The sequence below is a fragment of the Thalassophryne amazonica genome, chromosome 7, assembly GCF_902500255.1.
Source record: "Thalassophryne amazonica chromosome 7, fThaAma1.1, whole genome shotgun sequence".
Classification (NCBI taxonomy): Eukaryota; Metazoa; Chordata; class Actinopteri; order Batrachoidiformes; family Batrachoididae; genus Thalassophryne; species Thalassophryne amazonica.
Genome location: NC_047109.1, coordinates 117,847,347 through 117,867,293, shown reverse-complemented (window position 1 = coordinate 117,867,293; position 19,947 = coordinate 117,847,347). Strand labels below are relative to the sequence as shown.

General features: G+C 41.6%; 1 protein-coding gene across 1 annotated transcript; it reads left to right on the top strand.

The window, feature by feature from the left end:
* The first annotated feature begins 4,255 nt into the window (after nt 1-4,255).
* Nucleotides 4,256-19,831, top strand: LOC117514817 (proteasome subunit alpha type-2-like). The gene is given in 10 exon segments (XM_034175411.1): nt 4,256-4,365; nt 4,791-4,867; nt 11,618-11,669; nt 11,671-11,745; nt 11,839-11,885; nt 11,888-11,963; nt 12,154-12,235; nt 12,527-12,600; nt 18,711-18,768; nt 19,617-19,831. Coding segments are annotated over 10 exon segments (699 nt in total). The 5' UTR covers nt 4,256-4,324; the 3' UTR covers nt 19,734-19,831.
* Nucleotides 19,832-19,947: the final 116 nt, after the last annotated feature.

The following is a 19,947-nucleotide window of genomic DNA, read 5'->3' as shown; positions in this document are numbered from 1 at the left end:
ACAGGAAAAACTAACCCGGCCCCAACCCCAAGGCGCAGCGGAAAACCGGAAATACGTCCGGTGTCTCAACCCGACCATACCCCAGCCTATCGGGAGGGGTGGAACTACCGAAATGGCGAACGGCAACAGATCGGCCCACCCCTCCGACTGAGGTATGTTCCCGCTGCACCACACCCCGGCAACACCAATGACGAACGGTACAAAGGCCCACCGAGGCTGGAGTGAAACCGGGCCCTAACTAAACCAGAAAAAACGCCCCTAACAACCCCCCCTAGGTGCAGAGGTCTTCTGAGAACGCTCAGCGTGACCAACCTGCACCACCCCACAACCCACAAGATGAACGGTCTTGGGACGAGTAAGGTTGGGGTTAGGGAAGTAGGGAAATAATAAAAACAACAAAACAAAACGACCCCAGACCCAAACAAAAAATACCTAAAGACACATAAAAAACCAACGATCAAGTGAGTCCAGACGGGCTTCGAACCGCCTGTCGTTCACTCCACCAGATACGCCTCTGACTCCCCAAACAAGTTCTAACCCCTTCCAGAAAAAAAAAAAAAAAACATTAGCCCATACAATTTTTTTTTTTTTTTTTTTGTGTATTATTTCGCCTGTCCCAGAACACCTGGAGAGACGTCACCACTATTTTTCTTGACGCTTCTATGACGGGGCAATATAGCGGCTTCAGCTCGTCCGAGCTGCATGGGCTCATCTGCAAGAGGAGCCAGAGGTCCCGTCGGAGGAGTCTCAGTGGGACGAAGAAGAGGCAGCCCAGATCTGTGTCGGGGAAAACCCCGAGACAAAAAAACCCATTCTGATGGCCGCCCTCTCTCGCGTCCACGCTCCTTTATCCGATCATCTAGACGAATCACCAATGATATTAGCTCATCTAAATCATTTGGCTCGTCACGGACTACTAGCTCGTCTTTTAATGGATCATTTAAACCAACCACAAACACTCCGCTTAATGCTGCGGCATTCCAACCGGACTGAGCAGGAAAAATTTGGAAATCCACAGAATAATCCGCCGCACTCCGCCTCCCCTGCCTGAGATTCAGCAACCGCTGGGCAACGGTATGAGCAAAAACCAGAGAACATTGCATCAAAAACGGAGCACAAGCTTCAACGTTTCCCGCATAAGGCTCCGGACGACAAATAATTAATTCGGAAGCCGAATCTCTGGGTGATGGAGTTATCTGCACCGGTATTGATGGTGCCGCAGCTGGAGCAGCAGGAAGCGGAACGGCTTGCGCTGCAAGCTCCGTAACGCGGACATCTGTTTGTTTAATTTGGTTTGTGAGATGCTGTAATTGCTCCCATATTTTCTCCAAGTGTTCTTGAACTCTTTCGGCGAATGGAACCGCCTCTGCCGCTGGGTCCATTATGGAATGGCCGGGAACTACTGTTATGTGTCGACGCGGGTTGAGGAGCGGACCTGCGTCTGATGGAACCCAGCGCCAAAACAACCAGAAAGCGGTTCCAATAACAAAATAATTTATTTTCCCCCTTTGGTGCATAACAAAGTGTACAAATGAAACATGCGTCTGTCTGGCGGAGTGAAGGACGGCGCACTCTCCAGCGGCCAAAAGGATCGAAGCCCGGCGCTTCTGGACCCACGTTCACCGCCAAACACCCCCCAGGTGGACACGACAAACCGACTCTGCGAAGGATAGAAAAGGTGAGGTAAGTCAGCAGCTACAACTAATATCCTTCAAAAGCACACACTATCAGCAACACATTCAGGTCTGAATTTAAGCTTTATGTAAATGAGCAGCCTCTCACAACAGGTGGAGGATCATCAGTCCGCACGCCACGGCAGTGAGAAGCGAGCTGCACAACTCTCATCAATATTCACATATACTGCGTAACAAAATACCAAATTACTGTTAACAATTATTCAGACAATCAAATCACCTCTGATGTGTGCTGACAGCATGTGTCCCTCACCCGTCCTCCTTCACAGGCACGATGTGTCAAACCCAGGCGCAGTCCTCAGCGTCTCACAAACGAACATCACAAGGTCGAGTTCCCGGCAATTCTGCTCGAATCACACATGGCTTAAATGCAGAACGCCATCTCATTATCTGCTTCAGCTGAAAGTCTTTAAGGTTGCACGTGAGCACCATCCACAGGTGCTGCACATTACGTTGATGAGGGTGAAGGATTCTTCTGCCAGCACCTTCTCCACAGACAATAAATCAGTTTGCATACCACCTGGAGAGCAAAGAAAAGAAAAGAACACCAAAACGTCCAGCCACACCCCCCCAACACACAACAATTTTTGTGTAGGCCATGGTGCACTGAGGCTGGATTATAAGTTTTGTTTAGTCCCATTAAGTGGTACCAGTTTGGTCAAAATTGGCTTCTGTCTCATGGACTGAAAGAAAATAGTATAAAATAAAATGAGACAAACCCATTTCAAGACAATTACAATTGTATTAGTGTAAATGTTTGGCAATTTATCACTGCCTTCAGTCAAAACAAGAGGATTTCTTTCTCTCAACATCATCAAAGTTTGTTTATACATTGACACTGTGTGAAATATTTACTAAATTATTAGCGCATTATAGTTCCCTCGTGTTTATCGGTTGACAAACTTTACATGAAAAGAATGAATGAGTCACATCTGCAGTATAAGCCCCCACCACACACACACAAACATACGCACACATACATTGATGTGGGTTCCAGAGCATGTACTGTAGGTATCCCAACAAATGATACGGTGGATAAGTTTGCCAAAAACAGCTGTGACTCAAGAAAACATAGACATCAGTACCAATCTTTCCAAAGCAGAGGGCAAATGTATCGCTTGGAGGGAAATGAACCTGTGTTGTGTGGGCCGCTGAAGAGGAGGTACTGCTGGCCCACCACCAGAGGGCGCCCTGCCTGAAGTGCGGGCTTCAGGCACGAGAGGGCGCTGCCGCCTCAGGAACAAGCCGTGGTGACAGCTGTCACTAATCATCACATCTGGTATAAAAGCAGGAACACACCTCCACCAAACTGCCGAGATATCATCTTTATCTGGAGGTAGTACTCTCAGCCTTTTGTGAGATTTATAAATCTGTTATTGTGAGTGTTTGCAGGAGAACCGGTCGTTTTTGCGGAGGCTGTGCAAGACGGCGCTCTTTTTATTCTGAGGGACCGCTGCAACGCGCTGAGTGAGAGGTGGAGGTGGCATTCCCACCATTGTTACTGGGTGTTCACACACCCACCCTTTGACTGTCTTTTGCTTTCTGCCAGCAGTACCAGATCCGACACGCCGGGAAGGTGGCCACCTGGGGACTCCGGGACTTGGCGGCTCCAGTATTCCTCGGGTTCAGGTGGCGGTGGAAATCGTGTGGTTCCGGTTCGTTTCCAGACGGGCGTCTCCTATCGTCGAGCCTGCCCACACGACACCTTTATTAATTGACTGTTGCACATTCTGAATCTGCTGTGTTTGGTTGTGTCATTCACAACAGTAAAGTGTGATAATTTGACTCCTTCCATTGTCCGTTCATTTACGCCCCCTGTTGTGGGTCCGTGTCACTACACTTTCCCAACACTATGATGGGAAAAATACTTGGAGCAGGAGCCCGAGGGTAGACATTTATTTTCAATAACTAGTAAAGTGACACATTCAGTAAACAGCTGTAGAAGAAACAGGTGAGTATGAAATCATTATCTTGAACAGTACTCTCTTCCTCCTAGGAAAGCACCACTGGATGGACTGTGTGGAATGTCCACAGCCAGAGGCAGTGCAACATGCCCTCGTGTTGTAATAAATATTCCAGAGAAAGGCAAGAGCTTCTCCCAGAATTTAGAGGAACAGGCCTGAAAGACGTTTCTATAGGAAGCATTTTAAATATAGGGTCAAGTGAGAGGGGGAAGTGGCTTTTGGCTTTTGACTGAAAGGCACTGGACTCATCGAGAGGATTTAGTCCTGCTATAACAGACTCATGCAGCAGGTGGTAGCAATGCAACAATAAGTATGCCGGCTGCCGTTATACGCCGAAGAAGAAACATTTTAACACTTAAGGGATTACTTTCTTTTTACACCACCAGCTTGGAAGCATGTATTTGCATATTAAAAGGGAACAGGGTTATTCAACAGAATATTGCACAGTGTCATTTCCCCCGCCTTTTTCCCTCTCTCTCCCTCCTTGTCTCCGCATTTCCTATTCTCCACATCCTAACAGTTGGTGGCGGTAATGCACCATGTCGGTTTGCAAACCGCCAATAAGCCTCGATAGAATTAGAAGTAAGCCTCCCCGCCGCCAGGTGGCGGTATGCCCCTTGTGATTTCTGGCCGCCTGTCGCTCGGCACATAAAGAAAGCGTGGAAGATGGCGGAAAGAGGGTACAGTTTTTCTCTCACTACATTCAGGTAAACTTTTATCAAACCCTAAAATCAGATCGGTAACCTTTAAATGCAGCGCGTGTTTTGGCTGTTGAATGAGTGTATGATGTGTACACACATATTCCATTATGGGTAGGAAAAGCGTGTGGTATCAGAGCTGCAGTAGTCTAATGCAGTGTCACTGTAGCCTGCTAACATGTTAGCAAAGGATGCGGTGAGTTTTATCAGATACCGCAGATATACCGGTCATTAAAGTGAAATACCGAATATATGGACCAGTTGGTTATTAAACAGTTTGATCTACAGGATAACATCTTTAACTGCTAGCTGAGATGAGTCGGTTTCGGTTTCGTCTTCTCGTGACGCCGCATGTTTCACTTCATTGCTTTTAGACGTTTGTAGTTTATTATTTAACCAGTTTTTCTAATCGTGGATTGTGTTTCTCTGTGCAGCCCTTCTGGTAAACTGGTCCAGATTGAATATGCTTTGGCAGCAGTAGCAGCTGGAGCGCCTTCAGTTGGCATCAAAGGTATTTGTGAGCATTTACATCATCATTTGGGATTGTTGTTTTTTTTTCCTTTGGAAAGGTATCCATCTGCAGTGTCACATTGGCACAAAAATTCAGGAGGCTGTTCAATGAGGAAGGCGTAGTTGACGTAGTTTATGCTCCATGACTTGTGATCTCAAACTGCGGGTGGTCAGCAGAATGGCACGAGTAACAGGCACATTCTGATCAGCATTCTGGCTGAATGATGAACTTTATCAATGAAAACTGAAGAAACTGCTCACAGGTTGTGGTTGTAGCATCCATCAAAACGGAGGTACACAGGTTTACAACCGCGTTTATAGTTTGAAACAACACTCTGGGCGATGACAACTGCTGGAAATACTAAGAGACAAATGTTGAGGTTTTGCCTCCTTCACAGCCTTCTGGTAGTCAGACTGTCCCTCAGAATACTCAGAGATGCACCTGAAGTTTGTCCCTTTTCCACCTTCTTTTCACATGTTGCCGAGGGCACGGTCATCGCATTTAACCAGGGTCACATCTGGTGTGGTGATCTGGTGTTGATGAGCGCCACACAGAGTGCCTCTCAGTCTGTTGGGAGACACGAACTGAGCGGGCAGAGGTTCTCCTGCACACAGCCCCCATCTGCAGATCCTCACAGGCTGGCGATGTGGAAGTGGAAACCCAGCGTCCCAAACAGTTGGCCGGAGCCACCGATAGTTAAAAGCCAGGAATGGCGCACGTCCTAGCAGTAATATGGCGTGAAGAATCCAGCCAGCCATAAATGTGGGACGATGACTTTAAAGTAGTGATGCTCAAATGAAGCAATAAGCAGTATTGAACCACTTTGCCAATTGTATTTAACATCGGTTCATTCAAAATTTCATTTCAGTGACATCTAGTGGTGAATACTAGACAACACTGTCAAAATATGTTCAGCTGATTCAGTAGAGATATGTTGACTAGTATCTGGGATTGAGAGATGGTGTGCTTTAGGAAACAAAGTATGTGCAGGGAAGGTGGGCTGTGCTTGTGTAATGCAAGACAGTCATGAAATTTGGGGATGGGAATTCAGAGGTTTTTATTGAGGAAAGAGTTTTTCCACTGTTTTTGGACTCAGGCGATTTCTTTTTTTGCTGACAACTTGTCCAGCTTTTGAAAAAACACAAGAGCTCACAGGAATTATACATTGGATGCCACGATTGAAGTTCAGAGATACATGACTGATCCTCCCTTGCAAAGATCGGAGGATCCTCTGGAGTACTGGAATCACCACAGAAATGTTTTACCCACATTTATTCTTGTTAGCTAAATATTTATGCGGCCTTTACAACCTGTAAAGGCCACATGCAACTGTACCTAACTTACAAACTGCTACATTACTACCTTTTAAGTTGTGTGTTTAGTAATAAAGTACTCGCCTTATTAGGACTGATCAGTTCAAAGTGTTTCCACATTTGTGAACGGCTTCTCTTCCTGGTTGGCGCCATGTTGATCCAAAAGCAGTGATGACAGCGATAATGATGATAACACACGTTATTTGTTGTGACAGGTGCCTTTAAGGTGTGTTTTGGCACGCAGAAGCTTCCTGAAGCAAATCTCACGTCAACGACTCATCTCGTGATATGAAGCGATTCATTCGGGATTGAAGCAGTCACTGCTTCATATGTTCTCGCTTGCATCATTTGCTCTGCTACAAAGCAAGCTTTAAAGCAGTGGTTCAAAGAGAACGCAACTTCGAGTTTGAAGCAAGGATCAGAGCCTTGGTGTCAGACGGACTGATCACTACTTCAAGGTACACTCAACAAAATATAAACGCAACACTTTTGGTTTTGCTCCCATTTTGTACGAGATGAACTCAAAGATCTAAAACTTTTTCCACATACACAATATCACCATTTCGCTCAAATATGTTCACAAACCAGTCTAAATCTGTGATAGTGAGCACTTCTCTTTGCTGAGATAACCCATCCCACCTCACAGGTGTGCCATATCAAGATGCTGATTAGACACCATGATTAGTGCACAGGTGTGCCTTAGACTGCCCACAATAAAAGGCCACTCTGAAAGGTGCAGTTTTATCACACAGCACAATGCCACAGATGTCGCAAGATTTGAGGGAGCGTGCCAATTGGCATGCTGACAGCAGGAATGTCAACCAGAGCTGTTGCTCGTGTATTGAATGTTCATTTCTCTACCATAAGCCGTCTCCAAAGGCATTTCAGAGAATTTGGCAGTACATCCAACCAGCCTCACAACCGCAGACCACGTGTAACCACACCAGCCCAGGACATCCACATCCCAGCATGTTCACCTCCAAGGATCGTCTGAGACCAGCCACTCGGACAGCTGCTGAAACAATCGGTTTGGCATAACCCAAGAATTTCTGCACAAACTGTCAGAAACCGTCTCAGGGAAGCTCATCTGCATGCTCGTCGTCCTCATCGGGGTCTCGACCTGACTCCAGTTCGTCGTCGTAACCGACTTGAGTGGACAAATGCTCACATTCGCTGGCCTTTTGGCACGTTGGACAGGTGTTCTCTTCACGGATGAATCCGGTTCACACTGTCCAGGGCAGATGGCAGACAGCGTGTGTGGCGTCGTTTGGATGAGCGGTTTTCTGATGTCAATGTTGTGGATCGAGTGGCCCATGGTGGCGGTGGGTTATGGTATGGGCAGGCGTCTGTTATGGACGAAGAAGAACACAGGTGCATTTTATTGATGGCATTTTGAATGCACAGAGATACCGTGACGAGATCTTGAGGCCCATTGTTGTGCCATACATCCAAGAACATCACCTCATGTTGCAGCAGGATATGCACGGCCCCATGTTGCAAGGATCTGTACACAATTCTTGAAAGCTGAAAATGTCCCAGTTCTTGCATGGCCGGCATACTCACCGGACATGTCACCCATGAGCATGTTTTGGGATGCTCTGGACCGGCGTATACGACAGCGTGTACCAGTTCCTGCGAGTATCCAGCAACTTCGCACAGCCATTGAAGAGGAGTGGACAACATTCCACAGGCCACAATTGACAACCTGATCAACTCTATGCAAAGGAGATGTGTTGCACTGCATGAGGCAAATGGTGGTCACACCAGATACTGACTGGTATCCCCCCCCAATAAAACAAACTGCACCTTTCAGAGTGGCCTTTTATTGTGGGCAGTCTAAGGCACACCTGTGCACTAATCAGCATCTTGATATGGCACACCTGTGAGGTGGGATGGATTATCTCAGCAAAGAAGTGCTCACTATCACAGATTTAGACTGGTTTGTGAACAATATTTGAGGGAAATGGTGATATTGTGTATGTGGAAAAAGTTTTAGATCTTTGAGTTCATCTCATACAAAATGGGAGCAAAACCAAAAGTGTTGCGTTTATATTTTTGAGTGTAACTCCCAGAGCAGCCAGTGTAGGAAAGCAGGTACAGACGCCAAGACAGGCAACAGAGTCATCTTTGGACTGTCTGCCAGAGCCACGGATAGCCAGGTTTTCACAGAAATGCCAGCATTGATGAGAGTCCGACAATTGTATACCAGGAGCGGTGAAGCATTCTGTACAGCAAGTAGCAGAGTCAGGAAAAGCAAGAACAAACTCAGTGAGTGTAAGCCACGTACAACGGCTGTCTTCGTTCAGTCAGTCAAGGACTGTTTGTTGGCATGTAACCAAACCGATTGTCATAATTGATTATGTTGACGTCGTCTTGTATAATGTTACAAATGGAAATGTAATATAACTGTCAATTTATTCATGTTGCTGTATTTTACTAACTCATCAAGACTTTGCTAGAATGTTTGAAGCTAACTATGGCCCTTTGAATATACAAATAAAATCAGATGTCGAGAGATGGAATACCATGCCTTTTTGAATCTGCACTCTAGGGTTGATTCAGTTAGATTAAATATCCTTCCCCGATTGCTGTATTTATTTCAGTGCTTACCAACTCCCATACCCCAAAGCAATTTGTAGAGTGGGATAGACTGCTGTCAAAATACATTTGTAAAGGGGAAAAAAAAAAAGCTAGAGTTAAATATACAACCCTACAACTGAAAAAGATAGTGGTGGGCCCAATAATAAGAATATTATTGTGCTGCCCAGTTGAGAGCACTAATATTTGTGTTCTACAGATTACACCACAGGATGGAAAGATTTGGATGGGACAAATATTAAGGCAATACCAGTTGAAGCCTTATTAGCCAAAATCAAATTGCAGAATAAAATTCACTTAACAGATGAACCATATCGCATGTATTGATATCTACCTCGAATGAAGCAATTAAGATGGGTGGTTTGGTGGACACCTCAAAATTTTTAAGATGGTGTGCATTATCATCCAGATTTTACCCCAAATCAACATGACAGATTCAGAGTTTGATTACAAAAGGGTTGACGGATTATTATTCATTTGTCCACATGGGGGCACTCCAACGTTTTTGAAACTTGCAAAGAAAGCATGAACTGGGCTCTGACTTTTTTTTTTTTTTAGACATCTTCAGATCAGACACCATTTTAATCAGGACTTAAAAGTGAATTTGAACAACCTAGAATTGGTGGAAATATTTATATCATGAACTAAACCTGGAGCACACAACAAAATCATATCGAGATCATACAACAGCATTCTGTGGTGTAAAAAAGGTAACACTGTCTATGTAAAGGGAAGAGGGGAAAAAAGATGTGATCATTTCACAGGAATACCTGTGAAATACCAATGGGTTATAACTGGGTTCAAATGTATGGCGTGAATTCTGTTAGAGAATATGAGATTTTCATACCCCTGCTCAGAAAAGGCACTGGGGTTTGGGTATTACTTGTTAGAGATGTGGGGGGATTGGTGTCAATCATTTTCAGATTTTTTGGGACTGCCAAGTCATTCATCAGTACTGGTCTAGAATACAGGAACATATACAGAATGTTTTCAGTTGCTTTTTCTCTAACTTCTGAAACCCTTGTTTATGTAACCTAGCAGAGGGCAGATTGAATTCAAAAGACAAGAAACTCTATACATTTTATTGGCAGCAAGCAAGAAGGCCATCACGAGGAGATGGCTCAAACCAGAGCCACCAACAATCGAGGACTGGATATACATTGTCCAAGGGATATTACACTATGGAAAAACTGTCCTTCTCCCTCAAAGTACAGATGGAAATTTTCTATCGTATCTGGTCCAAGTGCCGAAATATGTAAGCTTATTAGGTCTGACTTCTGTGAGCACTACTGCCTTTATATCACTGATGTTGCACCACATCCTAATGCTTGTGTAGATAGAATTGTGGTTTGGCTGCTCCCGGCCCCCTCACTTAGATTAGTGTTTTTTTTTATTATATATATATTATATATATATATATATATATATATAGCAAACGTTGCATTTGATAAAGCAGTAGTTGTATGGAGTGAAACTGGCAAAATTGACATGCTTTATTAATAAAGTGTTAATATATAACCAAAGGTGTGGTCGATCCTGGATGATTCCAGTCCCCGTCACAGAGTTCAAACTGCTTCCATCTGGCCATAGATTTGTGTCCGAGAAATGTCAGACGAATAGAACTTCTTTTTTTTTTTTTTTTAACCCATTGTCACTCTTTTTATATACGGTGTCACATGAGCGTTTTTAACTAGTTCTGTTTATTACGTCCACTGTCTGGTGAGTTTTCATGTCATATTTAAGTCTATGTATGTATGAATGTGTTCTCGCTGCTGGCTGCACAACAAATTGCCCCATTGGGGGCAATAAAGACACTGTGATACCTTGACCAACAAGTGTTTAACATTCAAACATTTTTCTCCTGATCTTTAGTAAAAGTCTGTCACAAAAAAGTTACCAGTAATTATCAATAGCAGAAACTAAACCATTTGTTTTGATAAGTGTTTCAGCTGTATCATCCAGCTCTAATTTTGTAGAAAACTGTGGCAATACCAAAATGGAAATGGACATCAGTCATATCAGGTTTTCCAGCATTAGATGAATGAATGAACTTGGCTTTCTCTGTGAGCTGGATTTGGAATCTTATTTTTCTTGTATGTAACATAATTTAATATCTCAGTGTTTCCTGTTAAACCAGATGGAGTTTGTCTAAAATACTGTGCTGTACCTCTGATGTGTTTCTGACCTGCCACCTGTGAGAAATGGATCTCATTCACCTCACAGGGAGCACAGAGGCACAGCTACGCAGTACGTCACCTCTGTACGGCTGCTAATCTGTTTTAATACTTGTGAGAAACTGCATATTCCTAATCCTGAATTGCTTCATAAATCTCCAAGTGGCTAAAAAAATTTAAAGCGGCAGTTCAGGTATCAAGCTTTTTTGTGTAAAATTGTTTGAATCTCACCTGTTGGAATCACAGAGGCATACATGTGCCATGAAAGAACACTTTGTATTAAGTTCAAGTCTTAGGTTTTGTTGATAACTGGCCTTTGTTCTGGGGCTGCCGTGGCTTGCAGATGCCGGGAGGCCCTTACTGGGTGAAATAAAAATTGAAATTGAAAATTGAAGTTATTTTTATTTTAAAGGGACAAATCAGGGCGCATTGTCTTAGGAACGAAAATGTTTTCCTGAAATATTCTGCTCTTTCACATGTATGTCTCTGCATTTAATTGTGAAGAATAAAATTAAAGACAGTTGAGGATGTCAGTGGTGTTTTTGTTCTTGGAGTGTGCACATTTTTTCCAGTATTGATGTAGAGTGAGGGTTGAAATAAACGGTAACCTTTTGGGTTGATAATCACATGTTAATTTCTAAAACACTGTTCACTTTGTTTTTCAGCATCTAATGGAGTTGTCTTGGCAACAGAGAAGAAACAAAGTCCATTCTTTATGAGAGCAGAGCGTGCACAAAGTGGAACCAATCACCAAACACATAGGCATGGTTTACAGTGGCATGGGGCCTGACTAAGGTGGCAAGTCTTTGTTTGGAAGGAGGCATTGAGGCTTTGAGAAACCTAAAATCTGTACAGTACATGACTTCTGAACCTCACTGTTGTCTTGTAGGGTTTTAGTGCGACGAGCCAGGAAGCTGGCACAGCAATATTTCCTGGTTATCAGGAGCCAATTCCCACAGGCCAGCTTGTCCAGCGAGTGGCCTCTGTAATGCAGGAGTACACACAGTCCGGGTGAGGACACAGCAAGGACACAAATACATTATTCAGTGAAGCAAAAATAAGATGAAAAAAGAATATCTTAACTGTTCATTTGTAGCTTTTTATTTGTTGTTTCAAAGAAAATCAAATTCAGGTTTCTGCCAACATGTCATTACGCCATTAAGATTATGTCTGTCATGTGACCTTTTCCTTCATGCTGTAGTGGAGTACGTCCATTTGGGGTGTCGTTGCTGATAGCTGGATGGGATGAAGACCACCCCTACCTGTTCCAGTCTGACCCTTCTGTATGTTGTGTTCTTCAGTTTTATATTATGTTTTACTCTTACTGTGTTTTTCCAAACTTTGCAGATTGGTAAACCGCCCTTTTTCCCAGTTCACAACAGGTTAAACTGATTATTGAAAAATATTTGTTTGATAAGTGCTGTTAGCCTGTTGCTGTACATTATGCAGGCTGTTCAGTGCATCAGTCCAGCTCTCAATCTAGTCACCTTTAGTATGACTTTGATGTAGGAATTGCATTACGCTGTGTGCGTAACATTTGCTTGACTGCGTTTTTGTTTGTCACTGATTGGCAGGGTGCGTATTTTGCATGGAAAGCCACGGCTATGGGGAAGAACTACGTTAATGGAAAAACATTCCTTGAAAAAAGGTAATTGTTCACATTGAAAGAAAGTGTGGTTATTATTGCGTGTTGCAATTAGCCAAATGAAACAATCAGAATCGGAGCCCATCAAGACATTTTTTGTTTTTTAATCAGCTGAGAGGAAAACCAGAGTCACTCAATAAGTGTGTGTGTGTGTGTGTGTGTGTGTGTACCCCCCCCCCCCCCGTTTCATTCAGTGGAGCGACCAGGCAGTCTGTGCTAATAGTGTCAGTCTGACTCCGTTTCATAAGCTCCAAGTGGGTTCGGGATCGTTTTTTTTTTTGTTGTTTTTTTTCCCTCCTCCGACTGCTGCACGCCAGCGAATCTGAACCAGGAGTACGGATCTAAAGAGTCACATCCAAAGACTTTGAATCATCAGGAATCTTGCGCACAGAAACATCGGCCCTCATTGCTGACCTGTCTGCACTGACAATCCCTCCTAAAAACAGTCAAATCAAAATAGACTTTTATAGGTAGTCTAAATGTTTGGGGTTCACAACTTGACCACGAGTAAAGCCAAATCATGACATGAGTTAACAGTGCTTACGTGTTCCTTTCTTTCCGGTCTGTCAGGTGGTGTGTTACACATAAATGGGGTTTTCTAGTGGTGTATGTTTTCGTCCTACAGAGACTGAGCAGGTGTGTAGCCAGAGGAGTGAGAGAAATGAAGGGCCATCTTCTCTTCCTAGAGTAAACGCCCACTTTTCAAGACATTTTCAAGATATTTGTTTACACACGAATAAGAAGAATGTGCTTTTAACAGTTACATTGTTCATTCAATATTACTCTGTGTCCTAGTTTTACTTCTATAAGTAAAACATGCAATATGTGGAATCAATTAGCCATTTAAAAAATCTGGTTACCATATTTTACAGAGTACAAGATGCAAATTTTTTTATATTTAATTTTATTTATTTATTTTACTAGTTTGGGAGGCGCTGCAACTTATACTCCAGTGCGACTTGTATACCAAAAATTCACAAGTTTATTAGTAATAGCAATTATGACTATTTATCTAGAACTTTGTCAAGAATCATCATATTTATAAAAAATAAAAAAACTAAGAAATCACGTGTCCATAAATCATTGGTTAAAGTTGTCCGTCACCACGACGGATTTCCGTCATTTGGAAAATTTAACCACACATACGCGTGCGCACGTGGTTGTCATGCGTGTTTTGGGCCCGAAATATGATAGTCTCACTGTCAAAGCAGCATTCATTCTGCGCTAATCAAGACGCAGCAGCACAATGTCTGCGTGGACTGCGGAGGAAGGGACTGAGTGAATTTGCTTCCTCTCTGCTCTGTTTACCTAATTGCCATGAGCCACGGTCCTTCTCCTCCCTGTCTTCGTGGAACCTTGGCAGACACTCCCCAAGTAGAGTGGGGTGTGGCTTTGCTTTGAACCAATGAAGCAATGATCCGACTCTCGTCGATGGTTTGTCGCTTTATCTCAATTTTTCCCCCGCTAAAACCCTAAAGCGCATATGTCTGAGTAATATTTACCTTTTTTATATTAAACCGACTGTTATGGTCTTCTAAAAGAGTTGATGTATTTTATAACTTAAAAACGGGACCGATGCTAACGCGTTAGCATGTCTATGGCGTTTTCAATGTTAAAGTTAGCTTTAAGCTGTTCGCATCTCAGCACAGTTTGTGTGCATGTTTTCTGTATAATAAATAAATAATGGATTAGTGTTGTCGTAAAACAGTCAGATGTATTACGAATTGTAATTTATTTATATATTTAATAACAATATACAGAAGAATCAGAATCGCCTTTATTGTCATTGTAATTTGCATTACGAGATGTTTCAGAGGGCTTCATACCCATTAAAATTAAACAGAATATACAAAATTTGACTTTCTCTTTTAAAAATTTTTGGGGGAGCACCCCCAGACCCCCATAATCAATAGTGTGTTTTTACTTCACAGATTGAAGTGACTTTTATTTGTTTCAGAGGGCTTCATAACCATTAAAATTCACCAGAATACACAAAATTTGACTTTCTCTTTTAAAAATTTTTGGGGGAGCACCCCCAGACCCCCATAATCAATAGTGTGTTTTTACTTCACAGATTGAAGTGACTTTTATTTGTTTCAGAGGGCTTCATAACCATTAAAATTCACCAGAATACACAAAATTTGACTTGCTCTTTTTTTTAAATTCTGTGGGAGATCCCCAGACCCCTCATAGTTTGAAGGAGTTTTCTTTGTTTCAGGGGGCTTCATACCCATTAAAATTCACAAGAATAACAAATTTTACTTGCTCTTTAAAAAAAATTCTATGGGAGATCCCCCGACCCCCCCATAATCAATGTGTGTTTTTACTTAACAGTTGAAGTGAGTTTATTGTTTTGAGGGCTTCATACCCATTAAAATTCACCAGAATATACAAATTTAACTTGCTCTCTTTAAAAAATTGTGGGGGAGAACCCCCAGACCCCCCATATTCAATACTGTGTTTTTACTTCAGTTTGAAGTGATGTTTTATTTGTTTGAGGGCTTCATACCCATTAAAATTAACAGCATATACAAATTTGACTTTCTCCTTTTAAAAAATTTGGGGGAGCACCCCGACCCCCATAATCACTAGTGTGTTTTTACTTCACAGATTGAAGTGACTTTTATTGTTTCAGAGGGCTTCATAACCCATTAAAATTCACCAGAATACACCAACATTTGACTTGCTCTTTTTTTTAATTATGTGGGAGATCCCCAGACCCCTCATAGTTGAAGTGAGTTTTCTTTGTTTCAGGGGCTTCTACCCATTAAAATTCACAAGACTATACAAATTTAACTTGCTCTTTAAAAAAAAAATTTCTATTGGGAGATCCACCCAAACCCCCCATAATCAATGGTGTGTTTTTACTTAACAGTTTGAAGTGAGTTTATTTGTTGAGGGCTGCTATACCTTAAAATTCACCAGAATATACAAAATTAACTTGCTCTTTTAAAAAAATTGTGGGGGAGATCCCCCAGACCCCCCATATTCAATACTGTGTTTTTACTTCAGTTTGAAGTGAGTTTTATTGTTTGAGGGCTTCATACCATTAAAATTCACCAGAATATACAAAATTTAACTTGCTTTTTTAAAAAAAATTGTGGGGGAGAACCCCCCAGACCCCCCATATTCAATACTGTGTTTTACTTAACAGTTTGAAGTGAGTTTTCTTTGTTTCAGAGGACTTCATACCTGTTAAAATTCTCCAGAATACACAAAATTTGACTGGTCTTTAAAAATGTTCTGGGGGAGGGAGCACCCCCAGACCCCCCAGAATCAAGGACTACACCTACCCCACCACCCCTTTTATGTAACCTTATGTACAAGTTTTGCATTATTTTTATGCTTTGTCTGTCTCTCCTTAGAGGCTATTTAGAATAAATGTGTGTACTGTATAATTGTTATTGTATTGTGGAAAAAACAGTGTGTGCCCCCACTACGCCACATTTTATGGAATTGCTGGCATTGATTTTTGCCAGGAAAAAATTTCAGTCTGATGAAAATTTTATTGCTTTAACCCATTCCATAAGTATTCACAGCCTTTGATCTGTACTTTGTTGATGTACCTTTGACAGCAATTACAGCCTCAAGTCTGCTTGAATATGATGCCACAAGCTTGGTGCACCTATCTTTGGACAGTTTGGTCCTTTCCTCTTTGCAGCACCTCTCAAGCTCCACTCAAGGACATTCACAGAGTTGTCCTGAAGCCACTCCTTTGATATCTTGGCTGTGTGTTAGGGTCATTGTCCTGCTGAAAGATGAACTGTCATCCCAGTCTGAGGTCCAGAGCGCTCTGGAGCAGGTTTTCATTCAGGATGTCTCTGTACATTGCTGCATTCATTTTTCCCTCAATCCTGACTAGTCTCCCAGTTCCTGCTCCTGGATGGTGCCTGGTTTCTTGTTTCCCAGATTTGTGCCTGATAGCGTAGAATCGTTTGTAATTTCATGTATATATATTTTTTGGTAAAAACAAAAACTCGATTTTGAAAGAAGATACAAGCTTTTAAAAAAAATAGGGTGCATTTTTTTCTTCGCATTCTAAAGGCCCGAAATCAAAAATGGCATCCATTTAGCAATAATGCAATATCTTTGCTAATACACAAGATATAATTACAAAGTATCGAAATATAGGTTTTTGTGACACAAGTTAGCAAGATATAAAAGCTGTTGAGGTCTAAGATTATAAAAAACATTTTGGACTCGCACACTATTCCAAGTCTGCTTAATTTATTACCACCCTTAAAAAATGTCAGATACCTGTTTTATAAACACTACCCAATCTAGAGCCAGTGGATCCCCATGGGCAACATGCAAGTAATTTGTATAATCTGTTTGTTTGCTGCTCAGCTGACAATAAAGCAGTCTGAAATCCAGTTTTTGAGTTCTTGATAGAAGACTGCTGTGTTGGTTAATATACAGTGAGGCAAGTAAGTATTTGATCCACTTGATTTTGCAAGTTTTCAGTGCTACAAAGAATAGAGAGGTCTAATTTTTACCGTAGGTACACTTCAACTGTGTACCTACAGTATTCAAAAAAAATAAATAAATCATTAATTGCACATTACACCCATTTTGGCATCCCTTCACTGGCTTCCTCTCTCTTTGAGATCGGATTTTAAAGTTATTATTGGCCTATAAAATTGTTCACCGGCATGACACCTCCCTACCTGGCTGACCTGGTTGAGCCCTACGTACCGGCTCGGGCCTTGTATTGCAGGGTGCAGGACTGTTGTGTGTTCCTAGGGTGAACAAGTCAGCGGGTCACCGTGCCTTTTCCTGTCATTCCCCGGTTCTGTGGAATGATCTGCCCGTGCACATGCAACAGTTCAGACTCTGGAGATTTTTAAATCTAAATTGAGAAATCTTTTTCATCGCTAGTACTTTATGTTATTGCGTGTCTTCTTTATTCTTTTTACTTATGTTTTTATTTTAATTCATTTTGTTTTGCTTTTTAAGTTGTGTGAAGCACCTTGAGGTGACCCCGTGGTCAATTGGCGCTATAGAATAATACATTTGAAATTTGAATTATTGTATAATCTTTAAATATTTATTTGGTATTTTATTGCAAACAAAAATGGCATCCTATTTTTTATGCTTAAATCATACTTCTAACAGAATCAGATGAGTTTTGCTTTTTACCAAAACAAATACACAAATTTTTATTTCATGACAAATGCACCTACACTATCGAGTCAGTCCTGTCTGGAGGTCTACAGACAATTCCTTTGACTTGTGCTATGTCAACTGTGGGACCTATATGTAGACAGGTGTGTGTGTGTGTTTCCAAATCATGTCAGTCAACTGAATTGTCCCCACCTGGACTCCAATTAAGCTGTAGAAACATCTCAAGGATGATCAGAAACAGGAGGCAACTGAGCTCAATTTAGAGCTTCATGGCAAAGGCTGTGAATACTAAGTACGCGTGATTTGTTAGGTCTTTTTATTATTTTAATAAATTTGCAAAAAGCTCAGACTTTTTCTCATTGTCATTATGGGGTAATGTGTGTAGAATTTGAGGGAGTTTTTTTGTTTTTACTTAATTTTGGTATAAGGCTGTAAACAAAAGGTGGAAAAAGTGACTATGCGCTGTAAATGCTATTAATAAAAGATAAATGCCACTAATAAAAAAAAAAACAATGTATAAATAAATAAATGAAAATTCCTAAATAAAAGAGCTCATAACACTGAAAAGGTGTGAGTTATACTCTGGAAAATGTGGTACCTATGCATTTTTAAAAACTTAAGTAATAAAAAACAAAACTGAGTAGCTTGGATTGAAGTTTTAGGTCTTTCATTAATTACTTTTCTTAATGCATGGCAGAGCTGTTAATATGCTTACATTGTACTCAACAAGTGAAATATCTAAGAAAATACAAAATATGAGAGCTTGACACTATCGGCAGATACTCGATATTAAATGACTGAATGGCATTGGGGGTGGGGGCAAGGTGAACCCCTGAGAGGGACATGTCTGGTTACAGTGTGACAGCTGTTTGTATATGCATGTATACAATCACATTTTCATGCATTCGTAGTAATGCCAGCACATGCTCCCAGACTTGACTTGTAATAACATAAATATTGGTCACTTACCAATTGTTGTCTTTCTCCAGATACAACAATGATCTGGAACTGGAAGATGCAATTCACACAGCCATCTTGACATTGAAGGTATTTTTTCCATTTCAGTGTTATTTATTTATTTGATTGATGGCATTCAGTTGAGTTTTAAACCTTATTTTTCATGGTTTTTAATGATTTTGAGAAGGTGTACATGCTTTTAAATCCTTTTGCCTTTCTTGACATGTCCCCCCTACACACACGAGTTAGCCGACTACCAGCCCTGTCTTGATTTGTAGAGCACAGGCTGTGCAAACTGCAGTTTCATATAGGTTCCACTACACTATTTACACAGTGCATAATCTGAGTTATAGTAGAGCACAGGGTGCGGAGTGGTTCTGGGTAGTCAGTTAAATAGTAATGGGTGTGTTTTGCACCATGTAAATAGTAGTAAAACTTGCTGTTGTCTTCAGACCAGATTTTCTTTAGGGGGTGGGGGTCATGGTGATGGTGTTTTGGCTTGGTGCTAACACACCTACACTGTACCTGACCTCTGAAGTAAGCCCTGTGCAGGTCCTGACACCCATCAGGCTGATACTTTATCCTTGTGTACTGTAGTGGGAAGTGGATAAGAGTCCATGAATCCCCTGAATAGGGGGTCAGGACTTAATCCTTTAATTTGAATTTAAAGTAGACTGATATTAAGGTTGACTATTCATTTATTTTTACATGGTTCCATTTAAGTATGACTATTTGTTTGTGCTTTTTGATTGTTTTATCCCTCTTGATTTTAGATTGAATATCGATTTGTTTTTATTTTGCATGTGTGCAGTTCTTTGGTGCAAATTTCTTGATTTAAATTTTTTTTCTTTTCTGAGCGGACTTGAGTTTTGAAGCCTTGACATGGATGAGGTCTTTCCACTGATTAACACTTGCTGGTTTCTTTGCGTCTGTCTCAGGAGAGTTTTGAGGGTCAGATGACAGAGGAGAACATCGAGGTGGGGATCTGTAACGAGGCCGGTTTCAGGAGACTCACCCCAGCTGAAGTCAAAGACTACCTGTCAGCCATCGTGTGAACACAGCCGGTGCCGTGACATGGAGTCTCTGGCCACATTTAGAGTCAGACGTACAAGCGCAGTACCCAAAAGCTCCATCACGCATTTGTAACATCACACTGTCCAGATTCATAAAAGCAGGTTGACAGAATCAGGCTGTTTTGGATTATGCTTTTTTCCATATTTAAAGAGCCATTTTAGTGTGAGACATGATCCCATGTAAATTACAAGTTTC